Source organism: Saimiri boliviensis, chromosome 9 (assembly GCF_048565385.1).
Source record: "Saimiri boliviensis isolate mSaiBol1 chromosome 9, mSaiBol1.pri, whole genome shotgun sequence".
In the NCBI taxonomy this organism is placed as follows: Eukaryota; Metazoa; Chordata; class Mammalia; order Primates; family Cebidae; genus Saimiri; species Saimiri boliviensis.
Window position 1 is genome coordinate 113,291,698 of NC_133457.1, and position 26,523 is coordinate 113,318,220.

The 26,523-nt window shown below is 43.9% G+C and overlaps 1 protein-coding gene across 2 annotated transcripts in view; it reads left to right on the forward strand.

Annotated features, from left to right (window-relative positions):
• SLC9A8 (solute carrier family 9 member A8) overlaps nucleotides 1–26,523 on the forward strand; it is an 85,298-nt gene that overhangs the window by 28,437 nt on the left and 30,338 nt on the right. For both annotated transcript variants that reach the window (XM_003932560.4, XM_010343112.3), the window contains exons 4-8: nucleotides 3,656–3,714; nucleotides 10,785–10,868; nucleotides 16,528–16,629; nucleotides 17,772–17,806; nucleotides 22,378–22,521. In XM_003932560.4, the coding sequence (XP_003932609.1) occupies nucleotides 3,656–3,714; nucleotides 10,785–10,868; nucleotides 16,528–16,629; nucleotides 17,772–17,806; nucleotides 22,378–22,521 (424 nt within the window). The remainder of the gene's footprint in view (nucleotides 1–3,655; nucleotides 3,715–10,784; nucleotides 10,869–16,527; nucleotides 16,630–17,771; nucleotides 17,807–22,377; nucleotides 22,522–26,523) is intronic.

Here is a 26,523-nt window from a genome sequence, read left to right on the forward strand (position 1 = left end):
AAGCGTTGCAGCCACTTCAGCCTCCCACAACTGGACTACAGGTGTAGACAACCATACATAGTTTTTTTTTTTTTTTTAATTTATTATTTTTTAAGGCTAGTCAAGTGAAGCAGTGGGAGTGGAGAAAGAGTAAAGAAATCTGTAACTGGTTGTGATCAATTAGTTGTAAACACCACTGCACTCGGACCAGACAGCTATTTTTTTTTTTTTTTTTTTTTTGAGACAGAGTCTCACTCTGTCACCCTGGCTGGAATGCAGTAGTTCAGTCTCAGCTCACTGCAACTTGTACCTCTCAGGTTCAAGTGACTGTCTTGCCTCAGCTTCCAGAGTAGCTGGGATTACAGGCACCACCACCATGCCCAGCTAATTTTGGTATTTTTAGTACTAAGAGACCAGGGTTTTACCATGTTGGCCATGCTGGTCTTAAACACCTAACCTCAGATGATTCGCCTGTCTTAGTCTCCTGAAGTGCTGGGATTACAGGCTTGAGCCACCACGCCTGGCCCTTAGCTAATTTTTAATTTTTTTTGTAGAGACGGAGTTTCCCTATGATGCTTAGGCTGGTTTCGAACTCTTGGGTCCAAGTAATCCTCCTCCCTCCTCAGCTTTCCAAAGTGCTGGAATTACATGTGTAAGCTACTGTGCCTGGTCAGAAATATCTATTCAGTTTGTGGCTTTTTTTCTTCTCCTCCTCCTCCTCCTCCTTTCCCTGCTCCCCTTCCCTCTACTCCCCCCGCTTCCCCCTCCTCATTAGATGTGTGAGCTACTGTGCCTGGTCAGAAATATCTATTCAGTTTGTGGCTTTTTTTCTCCCCGCTCCTCCCTTATTTCTTCTTTTTCTTTTTTTTTTAAGACAGGGATGGGGTCTTGCTATGATGCACAGGCTGGAGTACAATGGCTGTTTATCGGCACTGTCATGGTATACTGCAGTCTTGAACTCCTGGGCTCAAGCGATCCCTCTGCCTCAGCTTCCTGAGTAGTTAGGATGTAAGCAGGTCTTACTGCGCCTGGTTCTGTGGCATTTTTTTTTGTTGTTTTGTTTTTTGTTTGCTTGTTTGAGACAGAGTTTCTCTCTTGTTGCCCAGGCTGGAGTGCAATGGCACAATATCGGCTCACTGCAACCTCCGCCTCCTGGGTTCAAGTGATTCTCCTGCCTCAGCCTCCTGAGTAGCTGGGATTACAGGCTCCCACCACCACCCCCAGCTAATTTTTTGTATTTTTAGTAGAGGTGGTGTTTCACTATGTCGGCCAGGCTGGTGTTGAACTCCTGACCTCAGTTGGTCCACCTGCCTTGGCCTCCCAAAGTGCTGGGATTACAGGAGTGAGCCACCATGCCCAGCCAGTTCTGTGGAGTTTTTATACTATGCTGCCAAGCTGTTAACAGGAGTGAAGCAAATCTATTCATAATAATCCCTGACTAGATCTCTAAGACTTAACACTGAGCAAAATAGCAAATAGTAGGATGATACATTTCCATACATTTTATATAAATAAATACACACAGGTGTGCCATGCATATACTTACATATGCATACCAGAACTGTTCAGTTAAATATATATATGTATATAAGAGGAGAGAGAAGGGCTTGACATAATATTTCTCAAACTTTCCAAGATAGTTTGTTACCTTGGGCCAGGAAGAGAGAGAATGAAGATGGTGGTGGAAGTAGGGTATGATCTAAAGGGGCTTTTGTTTTATTTATGACATTTTACATAGTGTTTATGTACTATTTGGCTAATAAAAAGTACATAAATAGTATTTATGTGCTATTTGGCTAATATTCAGTTTCTCTAGCATAATAAACCGGAATAATGTTTCTCATATCTTAAATTCATGTTGAAGTTTACATTTTCTCTTGTAGGTATTGTAATTAAAATGTAATTACAATCTGAAAAAAATAAGAACATGGGATCTGTAGCAGGAGATGGGTTGATGGGTTAGAATCCATGCTTCGTGCCCCCTGGCAAGTAAACGTATATTCATTGACTCCGTTTATAGCTCAGTTTTATTTTGTCTTGGGTCCTTTCTCTTTTTCAAAATAATTTTATTATTTTTAATACTTTATAACAGTTCCAATAGCATGAAGGTTTATAAAGTTAAAATGAACTTATCTCCGCTGTTCACCTCAGACTACTGACTCAAGGAGGTCATGTTAGTACATGTCCTTTTCCTGCTCAACTTCTTGTTCTGATACTTTCTCCTACCGCACCCAGTAAGCTGGGCTTCAGTCTTCTCTGGTTCATGGCGGAGCTCCTTCCTCCATGGGAAAGGGAAGTCTTCATTTTGAAGCATCCATGGCAGGGGCCTGCAGGCTTGCTTTGTGTCACCTCCTACCCGAAATTGTGATTTAGTAGGTCTGGAGTTCTTCTTGGGCATCTTTATTTTATAAAAAGTTCCCATGGTGATTCTGGTGAACCAGCAGGGTGAAGAGTCATTTATCTGGGGAGTAGCAGAGAAATCATAAATTGTACCCATGCTGCTGCTTTGAGAATTATTTTTGGTAGCTGCTTTATGAGAGTGATGAGCCTGTCAGCTTTATGGAAACAAGCCTGAACTTAGGTCTGTTTTCTTCCAGGAATTTCACAGAACTTTTACTTTAGGTTATTTTCAGCATTTGTGTTTTTCTAACTAAATATTCGATATGGAGCTGCTATTTGAGTCTGAGAAAGTGATTGTGAATTCTTTTTTGAAAATGATGAAAATAAACAGTACTCGGCAAACTTAGTTTGTAAACTCTTGCCATTTCCCATTGAAAATGGGTGGATATAGTAAAAATGACAGGTGATAAATCTTCCCCAGCCAGAGTATCCTTGGGTCTTGCTTTAAAAATGCTTTACTTCCCCAACTGTCTGACTTTTGTACTTTATTTTAGTGTGTTTGCCTGAGATGTGAGCGAGAAATTCATGTGACTCAAAACTTAACTCTAACTTACTATTCTTTTTTTTTTTTGAGACGGAGTTTCGCTCTTGTTAACCAGGCTGGAGTGCAACGGCACGATCTCGGCTCACCGCAACCTCCGCCTCCTGGGTTCAGGCAATTCTCCTGCCTCAGCCTCCTGAGTAGCTGGGATTACAGGCACGCACCACCATGCCCAGCTAATTTTTTGTGTTTTTAGTAGAGACGGGGTTTCACCAGGTTGACCAGGATGGTCTCGATCTCTTGACCTCATGGTCCGCCCACCTCAGCCTCCCAAAGTGCTGGGATTATAGGCGTGAGCCACCGCGCCCGGCCTCTTAACCAGGGTGGAGTGCAATGGCGCGATCTCGGCTCACCGCGACCTCCGCCTCCTGGGTTCAGGCAATTCTCCTGCCTCAGCCTCCTGAGTAGCTGGGATTACAGGCACGCGCCACCATGCCCAGCTAATTTTTTGTATTTTTAGTAGAGACGGGGTTTCACCATGTTGACCAGGATGGTCTCGATCTCTCGACCTCGTGATCCACCCGCCTCGGCCTCCCAAAGTGCTGGGATTACAGGCTTGAGCCACCATGCCCGGCTAACTTAACTATTCTTATGTTTGCATGCATAAAACTTGCAGAACTCTGTAAAAGCCATTTAGATACATTATTGGTCATATTTAGTTTCTCTAGAATAATAAAACTGAGTAATCTTTCTCATATCTTAAATTTATGTTAAAGTTTACATTTTCTCTTGTAGGTATTCTCATGGGAGCAGTTATAAAAATCATAGAGTTTAAAAAACTGGCGAACTGGAAGGTAGGTTTGCCCAACTGTTTGTTTTTAATGTAATCGCAGTTTTTAGTTGTTCTTAATTTTAGTTAACAGTGATGGTTATGCTGACTTTTTTGTAATTACTTGGCTATCAGTGGAGTTGTTTATGTAATTATATATCCCATTAATTTTTTAAGATTTTATTAGATACAGTTGATGCCTTTTTATCTAAGTTTTTGCAAAAGCATAAATCTCATACTGTTTCAAGTCAGCGTGGGAGCACCAATGTCATTTTTTTTTGTTATTTTACTTGCATTTTTACAATCCTAGACTAACCTACTTTATGAGGCAGGAAAATTCTCTAATTAGCATTAAACATTAAATACTGTTTATTGCTCCCAATTCCATTTTGACAGCTGAGGATAATAAAACATACTTGTCCAGTACTTTGAGACACAGTACTTCACGTATTGTAGCTCGTATTATCCTCATGATAGTCATGTGAGGTGGATTGACTGAGTATTGTAATTTCATCACCCTGTTTTTACAGATGTAAAAAGTGACATTCAGGGAGATTGGGATGTATTCAGTGTCACAGAGCTGGAAAGAAAGTAGCTGAGTGGAGTCTTGTGTCCAAATCCCCCAGCCTGAACATGCAGTGTTCTCTCCACCATACCACACTGTCCTCGGTTTCCTGATACACATACCCTTGTGTTTATGCAGAGGTTATTAGAGTATGAGCGTCATCCTCGGGATGATGGACTCATTGAAACTGGAAATTCAACTTCAACTTGAGCATCCATGTTGAGTAGGGCAAGATTAGCAAGTATGCTACAAAATTGATTTTGTAGAGGTAAATAAGATTCATTTCAAAATAATAAATAATTAGATGGCTAAAATTGATCACATTTGAGCCCTTCCTACTTTGATGCAGCTCCTAGGTGCTAGGATTAATTTACCTGTGAAACTGTAGAGTATAAAATTAGCAAGACAAACCTTACAGTGTAACGTAAAACACAATTTGAAGCTGTTATAAATGGTAGTAATGAGGCCGGGTGCGGTGGCTCACGCCTGTAATCCCAGCACTTTGGGAGGCCGAGGCGGGCGGATCATGAGGTCAAGAGATCGAGACCATCCTGGTCAACATGGTGAAACCCCGTCTCTACTAAAAATACAAAACATTAGCTGGGCATGGTGGCGCGTGCTTGTAATTCCAGCTACTCAGGAGGCTGAGGCAGGAGAATTACCTGAGCTCAGGAGGCGGAGGTTGCGGTGAGCCGAGATCACGCCATTGCACTCCAGCCTGGGTAACGAGAGCGAAACTCCGTCTCAAAAAAAAAAAAAATAAAAAATAAAAAAATAAATGGTAGTAATGAAATATTTTATATATTAAATAAATTTTCAAAATGTATTTTGAGCTCCGAATAGTGATAGGACACACCTTGGCTGTGGAGGCCTCACTGGAGCACATTACATGTGGGATCTCTGCCTTCCTGTGACTTGGTTACATTTAACCACTCTAAGAGTGGGTCAGTACTGACTGGAGAGCCTTTCTCTACTCCTAGACTGGATATAGCCTGATGTGTAGATTTTGCCCACTAACCCATTTTGTTTGATCTGATTTAAAAATCAGTTGATCAAGATTGGGCGTGGTGGCTCATGCTTGCAATCCCAGCACTTTGGGAGACCGAGATGTGTGGATCACCTGAGCTCAGGAGCTCAAGGCCAGCCTGGGCAACGTGGGGAAACCCCGTCTCTACAAAAATAGAAAAAAATAAAAAATAAAAATGCAGTTGATCAAAATTTAAATTGACTTCAAAACACTTAAAAATTGTTAGATTTTGGCTGGGTGCGGTGGCTGATGCCTGTAATCCCAGCACTTCGAGAGGCCAAGTTGGGCGGATCACCTGAGTTCAGGAGTTCGAGACTGGCCTGGCCAACATGGTGAAACCCCATCTCTACTAAAAATAACAAAAAATTAGCTGGGCATGGTGGCATGCACCTCTAGTCCCAGCTACTTGGGAGGCTGAGGCATGAGAATTATTTAAACCTGGGAGGCAGAGGTTGCAGCGAGCCAAGATTGAGCCACTGCACTCCAGTCTGGGTGACAGAGTGAGACTCTGTCTCAAAAAAAAAGTTAGATTTTAAAATATTACCAGTCCATATAAAATTCTGGAAATTTTACATAAAATCTGGAACTTCTAGCTTCTCTTGGAAAAGTGGAAGCTCTCTTAATACTAGGTCCAGCAGTGATCAGAGCCAGTGAGCAGGGGCTCATCTCCCAAGTCATGCAGTGTAGCCCCAAGAAATCTTTGCTTGTGACCTCTGCTCTAAGCAGTGGGAGGTGATCTTTCACTTCTAGTTTTATATGCATCAGTGTTACCGAATTTATTTTCCAATAGATGTTACAAAGATATAATAGAATGTATTTAATAGTACAGATCGTGAAACCAAAGTTAGGTGATGGATGTGATTAAGTGCCTAAAGTGTCATCCAGACAACCAGTGCTTGACTTCAGAAAAAGGCAGTATTGGGGATGTTGGCACGTGCCTGTGGTCCCAACTACTTGGAAGGCTGAGGCAGGAGGATTGCTTGAGCCTAGGAGTTTGAGGCTGCAGTTAGTTATAATTGTACCACTGCAATCCAGCCTGGGCAACAGAGCTGTCTCTAAAAAAAAAAAAAAAAAAAAGAAAGAAAGTTGGGGCAGGCTTCCTGGAGGAGCCTGCATTTGTAGAGAGTCAGAGTGGGAAGCAGGACACCTGTCTGGAAACCAGATGGGCAGGGAGCAGTGGGAAGTCAGAAAAACAGTAGCTGTTGGTTTCTTTCCATGAAGTTCTGCTTCCAAACTGACCTGCTGGGTCTGCCTTCTATTTGTATTATCATGTGCTTAATATTTTTCTATCAACTTGCTTTTTAATTGTAAATACATATACGCATTTATATTCTCTCTATACATATTTTATTTATTTATTTAATTTATTTGAGACAGAGTCTTGCTTGAGACAGTCCAGCCCAGGCTGGAGTGCAGTGGTGCAATCTCAGCTCAATGCACCCTCCGCCTCCCGGGTTCAAATAATTCCCCTGTCTCAGCCTCCTGAGTGTGGGCAGAACAGACGTGCACCACCATACCTGGCTAATTTTTGTATTTTTAGTAGAGGCAGCGTTTCACCATGTTAGCCAGGTTGGTCTCAAACTCCTGACCTCAAGTGATCCACATGCTTTGGCCTCCCAAAGTGCTGGGATTACAGGCATGAGCCACTGTGCCTGGCTGTGGCTAATTTTTAAAAAAATTTTTTGTGGCTGGGCGTGGTAGCTCATGCCTGTAATCCCTGCACTTTGGGAGGCCAAGACGGGTGGATCACAAGATCAGGAGTTCAAGACCAGCCTGGCTAGCATGGTAAAACCCTGTCTCTACTAAAAAAATACAAAAAATTAGCCAGACGGGGTGGGGTGTGCCTGTAATCCCAGCTACTCAGGAGGCTGAGGCAGGAGAATCACTTGAACCCAGGTGGCAGAGGTTGCAGTGAGCCTGGATTGTGCCACTACACTCCAGCCTGGGCGATAGAATGAGTCTCTGTCTCAAAAAAAAAAAAAAAAAAAAAATTGTCTGGGTGCGGTGGCTCACACCTGTAATCCTAGCACTTTGGGAGGCCGAGGTGGGTGGATCACCTGAGGTCAAGAGTTCAAAACTAGCCTGGCCATCATGGTGAAACCCCATCTTAAAAAAAAAAAAAATTTTTTTTTGTAGAGATGGGATGTCACTATGCTGCCCAGGCTGATCTTGAACTCCTAAGCTCACGCGCTCTTCCTGCCTTGGCCTCCCGAAGTGTTAGGATTATAGGCGTGAACCACCCCGCCTGTCCTATATACTTTTTTTTTTTTTTTTTTTTGCCGGGGGCAGGAGGGCTGGGGACAGTCACTGCGTTGCCCAGGCTGGAGTGCAATGGCATGGTCTCAGCTCACTGCAACCTCCACCTCCTGGGTTCAAGCAATTTTCCTGCCTCAGTCTCCTGAGTAGCTAGGATTACAGGAGCCTGCCACCACTCCCGGCTAATTATTGTATTTTTAGTAGAGACAGGGTTTCACCAGGTTGGCCAGGCTGGTCTCCAAGTCCTGACTTTGTGATCTATCTTCCTTGACTTCCCAAAGTGTTGGGATTACAGGCATGAGCCACTGTGCCTGGCCATATTTATTTTCAAGGCAACATTAGTACTATTTTAATTCAGAAACTAATATTGTTTTGTAAACATGATAAAAATGAAGTTAGTACAGATGCCTGCTGAAGCATCAGGGCAGCTGAAGCTGCTCTCTGTCAAGGGAGATCAGCACGTTGGAGAGAGCCCTTAGAGGCGGTATTGCCATCCTAAGATGTTTGATTTATTTGGGACTGAAGAAATAATCAAAAGGGGCTGACTTTCAATCCATGAGGTCAGTGGTATTTGACACACATTGCTCAAGTGCCACCTAAAACCACCTCAGACCATTTTGGGGGCGTCATTGACAAGAGGAGCTTCAACACTATTTCCTGAAAGGCGGTGTATTCATAAGGGCTGCAGTAACAAATTACCACAAACTGAGTGGCTTAAAACAACAAAGATTTGTTTTCTCACAGTGCTGGAGGCCGGAAGTGAGAAGTCAAGGTATCAGTAGGACCAGGTTCCCTTCAAAGACTCTAGAAAAAGAATTCTTCATTGTGTCTTCCAGCTTCTGGTGGCCCAGGTTTTCCTTGGCTTGTGGCTGCATCAGTCCTGTCTCTGTGCTCACATGGGCTTCTTCTCTGTGTGCCTTGTTCTGTCTCTTACAAGTCAACGTTTGCTGCATTTGGCTTTCCCTTATCTAGTGTGATGTCATCTAGATCCTTACCTTCATTAGATCTACAGAGATTCTGTTTCCAAATAAGGTCACATTCTGAGGTTCCTGGTAGACATGAATTGGGGTGGGGGTTGGGGTACACTGTGTAACCCCATTGTAGTTAGATTCTCCTTTTTCCCAGGAGAGATTAGTTTTGTACCTGCAAAAGGCTGTATATAGTGGTCCTGCTGCACAGATCCTGGGAATAGGTTGCCCCATAAAACCCAGAGCTTGGCCCATTTTTTTTCACACAGTCCCAGTCTGAATCATGAGCTTGTTGTACATGCTGCTATTTTTAAACTTAATAAGGCATTTCAGAAGTCATCATTTGCTTCTATTTTGAGCCTTTTTTGAATATTTTTTAGTCTTTATGGTAACAGCTGTACATTTGTAGGAATACATTTAGGCATTCTTTGGAATAGGGGTTTTGACAGGAAATTAGACCGTCAAAATTGTGACATGGGAAAATATTCATATGAAAAAGGGCCTGATTTTGTTTTTTTTTTTTTTTTCTGAGATGGAGTTTTGCTCTTGTTGCCCAGGCTGAAGTGCAATGGCGCGATCTTGGCTCACTGCAACCTCTGCCTCCTGGGTTCAAGCAATTCTCCTGCCTCAGCCTCCCAAGTAGCTGAGATTATAGGCATGCACCACCACGCTCAGCTAATTTTGTGTTTTTAGGAGAGATGGGGTTTCTCCATGTTGGTCAGACTGGTATCGAACTCCCGACCTCACGTGATCTGCCCACCTGAGCCTCTCAAAGTGCTGAATTAAAGGTGTGAGCCACTATACCGGGCCTGATTTTGCATGTTTAAATAGACTGTGTATTACACATAACCATTTTGGGCTTGAGGACCAATAAATATTTTCCCCAAATTCTACCAACAACTAGAGAGATATATTAATAATATAGAAAATGAAATTGTTATTGTTTCACCCCTCCAAAGATGGCTGGTTATATTCTAGAAACATCTTTCCTAATGGCATTTAATATTCAAGTCTGGAAGCATGGTGCTGTGGTTTGGGTGTTTGTCTCCCCAAACCTCATGTTGAAATTTGATCCTAGTGTTGGAGGTGTTTGGGTCATGGGGGCGGACCCTTATGGAGAGACTGATGCTCTTGCTGGGTGCTGGGTGGTGGGTGAGTTCTTACTCTGTTAGTTCCCTATACAGCTGATTGTTAAAAAGAGCCTGGTCCTGCCTCCCTGCCCCCCGCTTCCTCTCTTGCCATGAATCTCTGCACACTCTGGCTCCCCTTCTCTTCCTCCCTGAGTGGAAGCAGCCGAAGGTTCTTACCAGATACCCAGTCTTGAACTTTCCCAGACAGCAGAATCATGAGCCAAATAAATATTATTCATTTGTAAATTACCCAGCCTCAGGCGTTCTTTTAGAGCAAGACACATACATGGTAAGGGGCTGTCTTTCCAGCCAAATCCCAAGTCCAAAGAGCATCCACCGGGGACTGTTTCATCATATCAGACTTCGGAAAATGGCAGAGTTGTCTGTGACAAACAGAAAGAAGACAGAGCTATTTTAACCATATGTAGGATTTACTGTTCCTCTGAGTGGATTGTTTTAGGACTTACCATTACTGTACTTTTTTCCTGGAGGATTCCAATTTGTGGACTTGTTTTGAAAGTATGCAACCAGAATTGAAATGTTCTATATTCAGATTAATTTTCTTTCTCTACTAAGGAATAAAAAACATACTACTGTGTGTTTGGAAGCAGTTTGTTGTGCTATTTCTTTTTACCAGTCACCTTTAAAATCCTTGTCCATGCCTGTAATCTCCTAGCTTTTGGAAGCTTGGGTTGGGAGGATTGCTTGAGGCTAGGAGTTTAACTAGACTGGGCAACACAATGGGACCTTGTATCTACAAACAAAAAGAAAAGAAAAAAAATTAGCTTAGAGTGGTGGTGCGAACGCATAGTCTCAGCTCCTCAGGAGGCTAAATGAGAGGATCACTTGAGCCCCGGAGGTTGAAGCTGCAGGGAGCTGTGATTGCACCACTGCACTGTAGCCTGGGCAACAGAGCAAGACTGTCTCAAAATAATAATAATAATAATAATAATAAAATGCAGTTTTTTTTTTTAGTGTGGGGGGGACCTCTCATTCTGCTAGATTTTATTGTCAAGTAGTTATTTAAATAGTATACGTTTCTACTATACCAGGCCCTGAGAGGAGAATTATTTTGGCTCTTTATTGATGAATTTATTTCTTACTTACATAAATTTCATGCCTCTTAAGATACCCATTTTCTATTTACAGGAAGAAGAAATGTTTCGTCCAAACATGTTTTTCCTCCTCCTGCTTCCCCCTATTATCTTTGAGTCTGGATATTCATTACACAAGGTGAGACTCTGGCACACATTGGTGCTTTGGTCTGAGGGGTTTCTCATGTTGTCAGGCAAGTTCCTTAAAAGCTTGGGTGTTAATTTAGCAGCAGCAGCAGCTCTGCTCCTTCTTGAGTGTGCTCAATGGAAGCTGGACTACAGTGCCTGACTTCTGGAGAGGAGCAGACGTGATCAGTTGGCTGCTTGAATGGTTTCAGGCAGGGTGGCTCACTGAGCCTGTGTTTTCTGTAAACATGTGCCTTACCCAGGAAGATGGCTGAAGTGATGTTAAGTGGTGCACAAATGATGCATTGACTCGTCTTATTGGACACAGACTGATACATGTAAAGAGGATAGACTGTGTCCTGGGATGCCGGGGACATGTGCCCCAGGGCTTTTGCTTCTTTCAGCTGCCCCACTGGGGCCTTTCTAACCTCCTCAGGCCCATCCATCCTTCCTTGTCTCCCTCTCAGTGCCCTCCCCTGGTGTCAGATCCCAGCTTGATATTATCCTTCCTCCCCCAGTCTCTTGTCTCCTCTTGCCCACTCCCTGGTCTAGCTTCTCAGGCTGGAGCCCCATCCTTCCTTGCCTGGTCCCACAGTTGCCCCACCAATTCTTGCCTCCTTGCCCTGGCAAGCAGTGGCGGTGGCCCCTGCCCACTTCTCTGCTTTGGCTTGGCCTTGATGGCCTTTGCCTTGCAACTCCCAGTATGAGTATTTATTTATTTATTTTGAGATGGAGTCTTGCTCTGTTGTCCAGGCTGGAGTGCAGTGGCATAATCTTGGTTCACTGCAACCTCTGCCTCGTGGATTCAAGAGATTCTCCTGCCTCAGCCTCCTGAGTAGCAGAGATTACAGGTGCGCACCACCACACCCAGCTAATTTTTGTATTTTTTGTAGAGACGGGGTTTCACCATGTTGGCCAGGCTGGTCTCAAACTCCTGACCTCAAGTGATCCATCCACGTCAGCCTCCCAGAGTGCTGGGATTACAGGTGTGAGCCACCACACCCAGTTCCCCAGTGTGAGTCTTTCTGCCTGGGCAGGAGCTTTTCAGTTTTAAGCCTGTTTATGTGAGTTTTTTTCCTTGTCTATGAGTTTTTTTTAAACATAATGTATTTCAGTTTTAAAATAAAGTGATTCAACTTAAAGTACGAGTATTGGCTGGGTGCTGTGGCTCATGTCTATTAACCCAGCACTTTGGGAGGCCAGGGCAGCCAGATCACATGAGATCAGGAGTTCAAGACCAGCCTGACCAACATGGAGAAACCCCATCCCTACTAAAAATAAAAAATTAGCCAGGCCAGCTGGCACATGCCTGTAATCCCAGCTACTGGGGAGGCTGGGGCAGGAGAATTGCTTGAACCCAGGAGATGGAAGTTGCAGTGAGCTGAGATCGCACCATTGCATGCCAGCCTGGGCAACAAGAGAGAAACTTCACCCCTCCCAAAAAAAAAAACAAAAAAAAAACCTAATGTTAATAATACAACAGCTCTTTTGTGAATGTTATGGTTTTTTTTTTAATTGTGAAGATTTGAAACTTTAGGGCAGCCCTTGGAGAGAGGAAAGCTAGAGAGACACAACACAGGGCTAATCATGTGCTGCCCTCTACAGGTTTCTTTTTGGTAAAGTTAAAAACCCTAAAACTCTACCTCCCAGGATGCTTTGAGATTTACATTAGATGAAAGAATGTAGGTAGATCACCACTCACCACACTAAATAAATAGAGTGCTGCTTCTTGTTGTTATTAATGATAAAAATGTTATCTATTGTTAATAACAATATTACCACCAGTAGTAGTAATAATAACTTATTAAACTTAATATGTTCAGGCAGTGGCTCATGTCTGTAATCCCAGCACTTTGGGAGGCCAAGGTGGGTAGATCACTTGAGGTCAGGAGTTCAAGAGTAGCCTGGCCAACATGGCAAAACCCCATCTCTACCAAAAATACAAAAATTAGCCAGGCGTGGTTGTGCATGCCTGTAATTCTAGCTACTCTAGAGGCTGAGGCATGAGAATCACATGAACCTTGGAGGTAGAGCTTGCAGTAAGCTGAGATTGTGCCACTGCACTCCAGCTTGGGTGATAGAGGGAGACTTTGTCTTAAAAATAAATAAATAAAAATAAGCTTAACTTGTTGTTGACATGGTATAAATAAACAAATAATTTTTTTAAATGAGTTAGATTTGTCTAGAAATTTTTGGTAAAACAAGGAAATTAAGTCTTTAATTTTTCTGTACTAAAACAAAAATATATTAAAATGTTCAGTCCAGATGTTTTTTAAAGTCATAATTTTATTGTGCATCTATCCAAAGAAAAAGTGAAAAGGAAGTTATTTATTTTATTTTATTTTTATTCTTTTTTTTTGAGACAGAGTTTCACTTTTGTAGCCCAGGCTGGAATGCAAGAGCGTGATCTTGGCTCACCGCAACTTCCATCTCCTGGGTTCAAGCAGTTTTCCTGCCTCAGCCTCACGAGTATGTGGGACTACAGGCATGTGCCACCATGTCTGGCTAATTTTTGTATTTTTAATAGAGACGGGGTTTCACCATATTAGCCAGGCTGGTCTTGAATTCTTGAGAACCTTGTGATCTGCCCTCCTTGGCCTCCTAAAGTGCGGGAATTACAGGCATGCACCACCACACCCAGCTGAAAAGGAAGTTTAGTGTAAAAAATATTCACAAGTCTTACAAACTGTTACTGACATCAGATAATTTTAAAAAAAGAAACAAGGAAACATTAAGTTGAAGGTCACCATGTCTTTCCTTCTTTTACTTTGTAAACAAATCTTAACTGTAAGCAGATTATGAAATATTTCAAAACATGCTGAGGAAATTGACTTGATTTTGACTATTTGAGCATGTGAAGTTTTTATTTTCTATTTTTTTGCAGGGGAGGGAAGGGAGATAAACTTGTGCAAAATTTGAGCAAAGTAGTAGTTTCTTAGAAAAACATTTTGTTGAAGATTACTTTCCAGCAGAAAATGTGACAATTTATGTGAAAGGGACTGATAGGATGATGAAATGCCAATTCTGAAACTTTTGTCTGCTTTCTATCCTCCCCCAAAGATGATAGGAAATAAACTTTGAATGTTTTATTTTAATATTGTGATACTTGCTAATGTAAATTTGGACCTGGAATACAAATTTCAGTAAGATTATCATCAGTTGATATGCATTAGCTAGGCAGCTACTGGTTCTTTAAATTGTAAGTATTACGCAAATAATAGGGTGTTAATTATGTCTAAAAGAAGCAGATAAATTTGCTTTATGTAGCAGAGGGAAGTTCTTGTGGTGTGATAACTTGAATTTGGGTAAATGTTCAGGAACCAGATTAATATTAACTATATAAATTATATCAACATTAGCTCTCTGCACAGGTCAAAACTGATAATCTGTTTTTTTTTTTTTTTTTTTTTTTTTTTGAGACGGAGTTTCGCTCTTGTTACCCAGGCTGGAGTGCAATGGCGCTGTCTCGGCTCACCGCAACCTCCGCCTCCTGGGTTCAGGCAATTCTCCTGTCTCAGCCTCCTAAGTAGCTGGGATTACAGGCACGAGCCACCATGCCCAGCTAATTTTTTGTATTTTTAGTAGAGACGGGGTTTCACCTTGTTGACCAAGATGGTCTCGATCTCTTGACCTTGTGATCCACCTGCCTCGGCCTCCCAAAGTGCTGGGATTACAGGCTTGAGCCACCGCGCCCGGCTGATTAATCTGTTTTTTTTTTTTTTTTTTTTTTTTTTTGAGATGGAGTTTCGCTCTTGTTACCCAGGCTGGAGTGCAATGGCGCGATCTCGGCTCACCGCAACCTCCGCCTCCTGGGTTCAAGCAATTCTCCTGCCTCAGCCTCCTGAGTAGCTGGGATTACAGGCACGTGCCACCATGCCCAGCTAATTTTTTGTATTTTTAGTAGAGACGGGGTTTCACCATATTGACCAGGATGGTCTCGATCTCTCGACCTCGTGATCCACCCGCCTCGGCCTCCCAAAGTGCTGGGATTACAAGCTTGAGCCACCGCGCCCGGCCGAGATTGAAAGCCCTTTTTTTTGAAAAACTAAATCATTGTGTTTGCCTTGAGTTATTTTAAAATTCTTTGTGCAGTAAAGATTGATATGCTAAACAAAGGAATTGAATGTCAGATTATAGGCAGCCAAGTCAAAATTGCAAAGAAACTTCCAGGAGGTAGGTGTAGTGGGGGCAGTTAGTGTTTAGCTGAGGACACTCTTTCACAAGAGAGCTTTAAAATGCCAGGTCCTGATGTCCCTGGTTGGCAGTTTCTGAGCTAAAAACAAGATTCTTGTTCACAGCCACAATTGGGGGTGATCAAAGCCTCTTGGTAGCTCCTAAATGGAGTCCATAGGATTATAATAAATAGCTTAATTTCCTTAATTTTATGGAAATTTGAAAGATGTTACCATACTGTTTGGACTTGAATATTTAAATGCTGTGAAGTACAGATGGAAACATTTTATCTGTCATCTGTTAATGATGATACTAATAGAGTGAAGTAAAATTGTTTAACAGAGCTGGCCAGGAAAAAGCACTCTGTGATAGTGTATCTTGATATCCTAATTCTGTGGACTTTGGGCCTTAGATGTGAAACAGTTAATTCCTTCGGTGCCTGTCTGTTGGGCATCCTCCATCTGATGGGCGTTATGTCAGGGACTGTGTTGTGCACAGATGTGGTCATTGCCCAGAGCCTGCAACCTCATGGGAAGGTCAGACATCAATTACATAAATAAGAGCAAAGTTGCAGCCTTGTCAATGGCAACAAGAGAGGGTGACTGTGCCCTGAGAGCATAGACTAGGATCTGAGCTGGGAGCTGGCTTAGGGATCGGGAAGAGGTGAAATGACCTGAGATCTCGGGATGATGAAAGCTTAACAAGCAAAGAGGGAGCACAACCTGCTAGAAGCCACCAGTGGGACTGGAGCCCAGAGAACAAAGGTGAACCTGGTCCCAGATGAGCCCAGAGCCTCCTCAGGGGTCGAGTCATCCAGGGTGGGGACTAGCTGCATTTTTTTTTTTTTTTTTAGACAGAGTCTTGCTCTGTCACCAGGTACCAGGCTGGAATGCAGTGGCTCGATCTCAGCTCACTGCAACTTGCGCCTCCCAGGTTCAAGCAATTATCCTGCCTCAGCCTCCTGAGTAGCTGCAACTACAGGTGCACACCACCACGCCCAGCTAATTTTTCTGTATTTTTAGTAGAGACAGGGTTTCACCATGTTGGCCAGGATGGTCTCTATCTCTTGACCTCGTGATCCGCCCGTCTCGGCCTCCCAAAGTGCTGTGATTACAGGCGGGAGCCACTGTGCCTGGCCTAGCTGCAATTTAAGTGGAAGCAGGGGTCCAGGTGAAGGCAGCACCATCAGATTTGTCTTTTGTGAAGATCATTCTGGAAGTACTGGATCGTGGAGGGAAAGGGACTTGGAGGTGTTGAGGTGACTTGTGCGAAACTGTGCAGTGATCCAGGTGAAAGATGATATGAGTGAGGGGACACTGCAGTAGGTGGGGGGAGTGTGGTGCAAGAAGACTCCCAGACTCCCAGCTTGCCACGCAGGGTGGGCAGCGGTGCCTTTTACCAAGAATCAAGTCTGCAAGGAGGGCAAGGTGTGCAGGCCATGCCTTCACTGACAGGACTGGCTTTCTAATCATTTCCCTGATTTCTGCTCTTTCAAACAGGGTAACTTTTTTCAAAATATTGGTTCCATCACCCTGTTTGCTGTGTTTGGGACGGCAATCTCTGCTTTTGTAGTAGGTGGAGGAATTTATTTTCTGGGTCAGGTAAGAAGATCATCTTTGGAATACTTTGAAAGTCTTACATTCTTAGAGCTAGTGCTGGGAAATGGGAAGGTAAAATGGGGCCACTTAGTGGAGCCTGGGTTTCATCCTTAGGGTAAATTCCTTCTGGAAGGAAATCCTAGCTTCGTATGAGGCACAGTAGAGGCTAAATTGTTTCAACGTGTCCCCCAGAACTTTGGTATCTGGAATTTAGTAAAGCTTTTCTATACTCCCCTCCCCCACCATAGTATTTGATTTTATTTGCAAACCAATGCTGCCTTAAACTGGAATACCTAAAAATAAAGCCTAATAGATGCCATCAAGAACTTCAGACAGTTGTGTTGTCAGGTAGACCAAATTGGGTTGAATGCTGTTTTTTAATAAAAATTTGCATTTTAAAATCAAACGTGCTTTTCTGCTGGCATTGGAGAAATACTAAAATCAAAGATGATTCTGAATCTGTTCACTCAATTCTAAGCTGTCTACCTGTAGAATTATATAGTCTGGATTTTCCACAATTACTAAACCACGTCCCAGTGGTATCAGTTGGGTGTTCTCTACTTTAGACTTCAAATTAATTCAAATTAATGTAGACCAAACATCCCTAGGAAGGTAGTATCTGTAGTTTTGCATTATGCATGTCCACGCATGTCACATCTTTTCCTTTATTGTCAGTTGCAGAAAGTTTGCCTGTCCCAGTTCTGAAAACTGAGTTGAGGGTCAGGTGTCTGGGTGACAGGCAGATTTATTTAACACATGTCAGCTGTTTTCTTCTCTCGATAGCCAAAGCCCATTCCATTGGATTTTCGCCTATATTGCTGCTTCGATGGCACCAGAATAAATCTGTCTGTCATGCAGCTTTCTTTATTGCTCAGCTTCTAGTATTAAGTAAGAATAAACTTAAGGAAACTGCAGTTAATTGGGCTTGACAAATATAGCATTCTTTTCCATACTTTTGTTGCATGCTGATGGAATGCATACTTCAACAAAAACTTAGGAGCCTTCTTTATTTTTCAAGTGGTTTGGGAACTGAAGATTAATGTCCTTATTAGTTTTAATAAAGCACTAATGGACATTTAAATCTTCTTGGCTGTTCTCCAGGGTTTTTTTTGTGTGTCTGTGTGTTTGTATGTTTTATTTTACAGGCTGATGTAATCTCTAAACTCAACATGACAGACAGGTAAATCCTTCATATTGTAACACCCATGTGACTGCTTTTCACACAGGGGCACATTTTCTCCACATTGCTTCCTGGGTGTGGTACTGTTCTATTTTCTCTCTGTATATTTAGTTTTGGTAAGGATTTCTGCTGTAGAATCTTAGTCTGAGTTAATTTGTATCTCTGAAATGAATCAAAACTATACTAAAGATTTTTGAAGCTCCCTAGTCGGGCACTGCTGATTGGAATGATTTAGTTTAAGCTTTGGAGGGGGTAACTCTGCTCAGCTAACTGCCCTGCCCATTTGCATACAAACACCTTACCATTGTGTTCTTATTATTTCCAAGACTTTTCAGTCGCCATAACAAAAAGTTGTCTCCTTGATAGATTATGGACGGAGTGGGGAGTGAGGGAGAAACTTTCCTCTGAGATTCCCACCAAGCCTGGGATGGGGGAAGCAGGGCCAAGACCTCTATTGTGGATATTGTAGAAAGCCCCTCCATCCGAAGTCACTCCCGTGAGCACTTCCCATGAGCCCCATCCAAGAATTCCCAGAATTGCATAGTGAGAAGCAGCCTCAGTAGGTTGAGGCAGTTGTCTCTCAGAAGGTACCAGATCTAGTGCTGAAAAAGTGCCCACGCAGAGTGTAGTCTGGGTTCCCCCTTCTGAGAGTACGTAGCCTTGCTCAGTGTGTCTGAATTTACCACCGGCACCTGGTTTGGTCTTGTGGCATGGCTAGGGAGCTGGGCAGCAGGGCCACAAGTTTGTCCCCAGCTCCTTGCCGTAGGGTCACTCAGAGCTTTCAGGATTTAGCAGCAGTTTAGCAACTTGGGACTAGAATCTGGGAACCCTTTTCATGGGAACTGTGTCTCTGATAACAAGTCCAATTCTATTTCCACCTCCGCTCACCACCCACCCCAGCCCAGGACATCAATTTTGGAGCTTTTGTTGTAAGACAGTTTTGATACATAAACAAGTAGCGAAAGCCACATTCCTATTTTGTGGCAGCTGGAAACAAAGCAGAACTGATGTCCTGTGTTTTGTAGGTACTTTGCAAATGAAAAGAAATGCCCAGTAAAGGAAGGTATCACAGTACTCAAACCTTCAACCCATTTTGGGAGCAACTGCTTAGAGATCCAGACAATGCTGGATAACTTTCTGTGAAAGCCACAGACCACCTTTTGCAACCTGTAGAAAACATGAAAATACCTTTGCCGCACACGTTCTGCTTTGTTCTAGTGATACCTTGCTGGAGAGAGATTTCACTCTTGGAGATCCTGAATTATTTCACTACCTTAGTCCATTTCTTTTTCATTTTGTTGATGTTGCTATCTTTTGGGGTTATGGAATTAAAGAAAATACATTTTTAAATTGAACCTCTGGCTTCTGGCCTTTAAAAGATGAGGTCCTGAAGATGCAAAGTGGAACAGCTGACAGGTTAAATGACCCTCTTTCAATACAGACCTCTCAGTGATTCAGCAGTTTGTATTTCAGACTTTTCATCTTCACTGTCAGAAATACTCTGCCTTGGCCCAGGCGCGGTGGCTCAAGCGTGTAGTTCCAGCACTTTAGGGGAGGCTGAGGTGGGTGGATCACAAGATCAAGAGATCGAGACCAGAAATACTCTGCCTTGGCCAGGTGTGGTGGCTCAGGCCTGTAATCCCAGCACTTTGGGAGGGCGAGACAGGTGGATTGCCTGAGGTCAGGAGTTGAGACCAGCCTAGCCAACATGGCAAAACCCCATCTCTACTAAAAAGACAAAAATTAGCTGGGCGTGGTGGTTGGCGCCTGTAATCCCAGCTACTCGGGAGGCTGAGGCAGGAGAATTGCTTGAACCCTGGAGGTGAAGGTTGCAGTGAGCCGAGATCATGCCATTGTACTCCAGCCTGGGAGACAGAGCAAGACTCCATCTCAAAAAACAAACAAACAAAAAAATTCTGCCTCAATTTAGATTTCCAAGCATACTAAATGTGTTACATAGTTTATACAAAGCATTTTCCCCAACCTTTTGTTTGTTTTGTTTCTTTTCAGTTAATTTAGAAAGTTTATTTTGCCAAGGTTGAGGACACCCACCCATGACACAGCCTCAGGAGGTCCCAGTGACGTGTGCCCACAATGGTCAGAGTGATTTTATACATTTTAGGGAGACATGAGACATCAGTTGGCTTACTTAAGATGAATGTTGCCCCAGCCTTTTCTTATGAAAAATTTTAAACATACAGAAAAAGTGAAGCATTGTGCAGTGAATACCCATAAGCAGATTTTTAAAAAATAAAAAGCGTATCCTGCAGGGGTAGGAGAGGCGCAGCACAGGGAACCTGGGAGTCTGTGGTGGGCCTGAGCTTCACCGAGGCTGGTGTGTAGGGGCATGATCACAGCTTGCTGTAGCCTCAAACTCCTGAGCTCAAGCCATCCTCCTGCCTCAGCCTCCCGAGTACCTCAGACTACAGGTGTGCGCCACCACTTGCAGATAATTTTTGTGTGTGGAGGGATAGGGTTCTCTCTGTATTGCCTGGGCTGGTCCTAAACGCCTGAGCCCAAGCCATCCTTCCATCTCAGCCTCCCAAAGTGTTGAGATTACAGGCGTGAGCCACTGTGCCTGTCCTAGGATACACTTTTTAGACATCATCCTCCTTCCTTCACTGCCTCTGGTGATGTGGCTGCGGTTGATGAGAGTGAGAATAAAAAAGCAACCAGAAGCTCTGTGTCTGGGTTGTGGTGCAAGGGCCTGGGGACCAGCTATCAACAAAAGAGAGTCTCCCAGATGGACACTTGTTTGGTGGAGTTACCTTCCCTTCCTTCTTCCTGCCTGCATGCCTACTTGTCTTCTGCAGGTGTCTCTGGGTCATGTCCAGTACAGACCCTGGGAATTCACCTACGATGAAAATTCAGCATCCACTCCCTTGGAGCTCACAAACCTGTGATGACCTCTGTGAGGGCAGGCAAAGTCTGGGAACTGAATCCTCAGCCTAGGATCCGGAGGTGCTCTGGATTAATGCACATGAATCACATTCACAGGCAGCTACCGTGGAAACCAGAGGTCAAATGATTGACTTATAAGGAGACCTGTACCTGGCAAGGCAGCCAGCCATTTCCTCAGTCAGCTCTCCTCTTCCTGACCCTGCAGCCAAAAGATCACCCATCAAAGGCTGCCCAGACCAAGCGTCCTCTTCCCTCCAGACCCAGGCTTGGTGAGGGTGGGAAGCTCAGGGCAGGCGTGTCTGGCTAATGACTGACACAAGCTGGCCATTGGGGCTCCATGTTTTGGCTGGTGTTGTGGAATGGGGCAGACCCACCCATTCTGCTGCCCTAGAAAGAAATCACACCAGGCATGGCACAGAGACTTGTGGGAAAATCACCAGCGGGCAGTGACAGTTAACCGTCCAGGCTCATGTGGCCCACAAGGCCCTCTGGGGGAGCTGGTCTTGCCTTCCTCGCCAGCCTCCTGTGGTGCTGCCACTCGCCTCACCCCCGCCACCACATGCACCTTCCTCTGTTCCTCAGGCAGCAGGCTTGCTCCCACCTCAGGGGTCACTTGCTGTCATTCTGCCTACAGCTTCTGGCCTGGCGAGCTGCTTCTTACCACGCAGGTTCTTGCTTACGTGGGTCATCTCTTCAGAGAGGCCTCTCCAGACCCCCCAATCTAAGTGGCTTCCACACCTACACCCCCTACCCCACCTTGTCATGTCACCTCAATTGATTTCCTGTGTCACACTTGCTGTTGTCTGAATTTGCCTTCATCTCTTGGTATTGCTGCATCTACCGTTTGGGGTAGCAACACCAACTCTGGGCAGATAGCCGGGCTCTGCCACTTGTTAGCTGAGTGACCTCGGACAAGTTACTTCATCATCCTGTTGTCCTGCAGTGTTCTCCTCTGTCATGGGGGCAGTAGTAGCACTCTCACACATGGTCACTGTCTGGATTGTTGAGTCACCATGTGTGAAGTGCTTAGAACAATGCCGGCCGTGGTAGGTTGCTGTTACTAGCCTCCATGCCTGAAACATTTTAAATAATCAGCACATATCTTCCGGGGTGAGAAGATCTTCACGGGGACTGTCAGGGAGGTCACTGGCCTCAGTGTTTTTACTGCTGTCCACACCACTCACCCCCAAAGTACACTAGGGTTGCTACTGGATTTTGACACTTTCTTGGATGTTACAAATCTGAGTACAGGCTGGGTTTGGTCACAGATAGCACTCCAAGGGCCTGGTGGCAAGGGGCAGAGCAGACGTCAGACACAGGAGCTTTTGAGCTGTTTGGCTCCAGCTGCTCTGATCCGTGGGACTGGGCGGTGTATAATAAATAGATCTAAGCAAAAATCTCCATCACTGGTAATCACTGGTTAAAGTCGAGTCTCTGTGCTGACAGTAGGAAACCAGGCAATTCCTAACAACTTAATTTAGAGTGGGCCTTTCACACTCCATCCACAATGTCAACAGTATATAAATGGGAAAAAGTACACTACTTTCTATAGTTCAGCTCTAGTGTGTAGTATTGCCTTCTGTTAAATGTGGCCTTTGACTTTAATGCTTTAATATGCGGACCAAGTGACAACGCATTACAGAATCTCCCCTTCCCTCTGTCTCTTACAGTTTTGCGTTTGGCTCCCTAATATCAGCTGTTGATCCAGTGGCCACTATTGCTATTTTCAATGCACTTCATGTGGACCCGGTGCTCAACATGCTGGTCTTTGGAGAAAGTATTCTCAACGATGCAGTCTCCATTGTCCTGACCAAGTAAGTACGAGGGCAGAGAACAGACGTTTTTCATGTGACAGAACTTAGAGGTCCTTGTAACAAAGGGGCAGATATTTCCACGCTGCATGTGTACAGTTGCTTGTCCTCTCGGTGATCAGTTCACCCAATATCTTTCTCCATCTTTCTGTCCTGACAAGCCTTGACATGCCGCCAGAATGTGGTCAAGGTTTAGGGGTGGTTAGTAGAGGTGTGTCCACCTTTTTTTTTTTTTGACACAGGCTCTTGCTCTGTCACCCAAGCTGGAGTGTGGTGGCTCCATCACAGCTTACCACAGCCTCAACCTCCTGGGTTCAAGTGATCAGTTCTCCCACCTCAGCCTCCTAAGTAGCTGGGACTTACAGGCACTTGCCACCACTCCAGGCTAATTTTTAAAAAAGTTTTTTAGAGACAAGGTTTTGCCATGTTGCCCAAGCTGTTCTTGAACTCCTGAGCTCAAGCAGTTTGCCCACCTCAGCCCCTCGAAGTGCTGGGATTACAGGTGTGAGCCATTGTGCCTGGTTACACCCACCTTTTTTGACCTACCTTTTAGTGGTGGTTTTTGAGCCCAGCTTCTCAGCATCACTGAGGGTGCTGATTAAGTGTGACATTCCCAGGCCCCACCCTCAGAGCTTCTGATTAATTAGGTCTGGGGTGAGTCCCAAGAACATAGGTTTTTAATAAGTTCCCCAGATGATGATGAAGCGGCCTGTTGAGGGGTGAGTGTTTGGGCAACATTGGAGACAAAAGCAATAGACAGAGGCCCCACTAGCTGTTGCATGTCACCTTCCTTTTCACAGCTTTAAAATAAGGTGGTAATGCTGATAGCTGCCCGGCCTTAAGAGGCTATTGTATAAATGCCACTTTGGAAACTGCAGTTAGTTTTCAAATATTTGTTGGCATTACTGCCCTAGTTGATGGGATCTGATAAATTAAAGATGGATAATAAAATGTCAAGAAGTCATTGGGGGCTGGGTGTGGTGGCTCACCCCTATAATCCAGCACTTTGGGAGGCCGAGGTGGGTGGATCACCTGAGGTTAGGAGTTCAAGACCAGCCTGGCCAACATGGTGAAACTCCGCCTCTACAAAAACTAATCCCAACTACTCAGGAGGCTGGGGCAGGAGAATCGCTTGAACCCGGGAGGCAGAGGTTACAGTGAGCTGAGATCACACCACTGCACTCCAGCCTGGGCAACAGAGTGAGATTCCATCTTTAAAAAACAAAAGAAGAAGAAAAAGAAGTTATTGGAGGACTGGGCACAGTGGCTCACACTTGTAATGCCATCATTTTGGGAGGCCAAGGTGGGAAGATTGCTTGAGGCCAGGAGTTCGAGACCAGCTTGGATAACAGAGTAAGACTCAATCTGTACAAAACATAAAAAAAATTAGCTGGGTGCTGCCGGGCATGGTGGCTCACACTTGTAATCCCAGTACTTTGGGAGGCCGAGGCAGGCAGATCACAAGGTCAAGAGATCTAGACCATCCTGTCCAACATGGTGAAACCCTGTCTCTACTAAAAATACAAAAATTAGCTGGGTGTTTTGTGGCGAGCACCTGTTGTCCCAGCTACTTAGGAGGCTGAGGTAGGAGAATCGCTTGAACCCAAGAGGTAGAGGCTTGCAGTGAGCCAAGATCGCCCCACTGCACTCCAGCCTGGCGATAGAGCGAGACTCCATCTCAAAAAAATAAAAATTAGCTAGGTGTCATAGCATGTGCCTGTATTCCTAGCTACATGGGATGCAGTGAGTTATGATGGAGCCACTGCACTCCAACCTGGTCAACAGAGTGAGACCCTGTCTCAAAAACAAAACAAAAATTGGAAAGGAAATGCATTTAAGATAATCTCAAATATATTTTTCTGATGCAGGGATATTTCCTTGAGCTCTGCATTTTATGGTTGTTATTAACATGTGGGCAAGAAACCCAAAGAATTTTGCCAAAACTGAGAAGGCGCAGACAAAGTAGTTGAAGGAAGCCAGGCATGGTGGCTTATGCTGTAATTCCAGCTACTCAGAAGGCTGAGGTGGGAGGATCACTTTAGCCCAGATGTTTGAGACCAGCCTGGACAATATAGCAAGACCCCATTCTCCCACCTCCCCAAAAAACTCCAAAACAATTGGAGAAAGAGTCCTGGACAGTGTATCAAAGATGAGCTAAGAGAATGTTAGAGGTCAGTCTGTGTTCTGTTAGATAATAGAATTTCCATTTACCTGAATACTGACTTACTTCCTTTGCTAGAGCATAACCATTCTGTGGTAGCTGGCATTTTCTTAGATGATTTTTTATTTTTATTTTATTTTTTTATTTTTATTTTTTGAGATGGAGTTTCGCTGTTGTTACCCAGGCTGGAGTGCAATGGCGCGATCTCGGCTCACCGCAACCTCTGCCTCCTGGGCTCAGGCAATTCTCCTGCCTCAGCCTCCCGAGTAGCTGGGATTACAGGCACGCACCACCATGCCCAGCTAATTTTTTGTATTTTTAGTAGAGACAGGGTTTCACCATGTTAACCAGGATGGTCTCGATCTCTTGACCTCGTGATCCACCCACCTCGGCCTCCCAAAGTGCTGGGATTACAGGCTTGAGCCACCGCGCCCAGCTCTTAGAAGATTTTTTATAGACTATATTCAGAATTCTTTTGTTGGAATAAAATGACTCAGTCTAGGACTAGATTCGAGGACTGAATAGTTAAGATACTACAGGGCTGGGCATGGTGGCTCACACCTGTAATCCCAACACTTTGGGAAGCTGAGGCTGGTGGATCACTTTAGGCCAGGAGTTCAAGACCAGCCTGGCCAACATGGTGAAACTTGTATCTACTAAAAATACAAAAATTACCCAGCTGTGGTGGTGCACGCCTGTAATCCCAACTACTTAAGAGGCAGAGACAGGAGAATTGCTTGAACCGGGAGGTGGAAGTTGTAATGAGCCAAGCTCACGCCACCTGCACTCCAGCCTGGGCAACAGAGCAAGACTGTGTCAAAAAAAGATACTAGGGAAAAGCATTCAGCATCAGGTAATGTGGTATCCTTTCCTCTCCTTTCCCTGCCCCAGTTCTTGTTTTCACCGTGTTTGCCCTGTTTCTGCCCTTCCTTTGCAGGAAGAGCTTGTCAAATACTGCCTAATCGCAAGAAGTCCTCAACAGGCCTTAAAAACAACCAAACTTAAAAGTATTTTTGTTACTCTAAAAGTAGTACATATATTCTTATAAAATTTAGTAAATACACAAGCAAAAAAGAGAAATGTCACACACATTGCTACTACCTAGAGATAATTATGGTTAACAATTTGGTATAAATATACATACATTTTATTTAAATAGGCTTATACCCCACATATTGTATTCTATTTTCCATTGAACACAGTTGATAAAACAATCTTCTGTAACATCATTTTACTGGTTATGGAGTATTCCCTTTTCTGGGTTCCTTATGATCTACTTAACCAGTTTCTTACTATTGGCTTTTTCATGTTTCTCTTGGCAGAAATTTCTATACCTTTATTAGGATATTATCAAACAAGACCTTTAAAAAATCTGATGGCAATATTTTTTCTTACTTAAGATCTACTCTGAAAGCCTGCTTAGCTTTCTGGTTTTTACTTTTATCTCGTATCCTGGCTACACATATTGAACATTTGTGATAAGGAATTTTGCCCAACTTGGAGGTGACATCATGAGTTATTTTTATGCATTGGGAGCTAAGCTCAATTGCTTTGTCTCTGATTTTTTTAAAGAAAAATAATTTTTCAGAGGTAGGATATTTTCTGAGCTTTTCCAGTTCTGTTATAAAAGCCAAAGATTAGGAGACTTTTCTATTTAAGATGAGAAATGATGGTGTCATTGTCAGTAAGCAGAGGTTCTTACTGGAAAAGTGCTTTGGAAACCCAAGATCAGGTCAGGCATGGTGGCTCATGCCTGTAATCCCAGCACTTTGGGAGGCTGAGTTGGTTGGATCACCTGAGGTCAGGAGTTTGAGACCATCTTGGCCAACATAGTGAAACCCCAT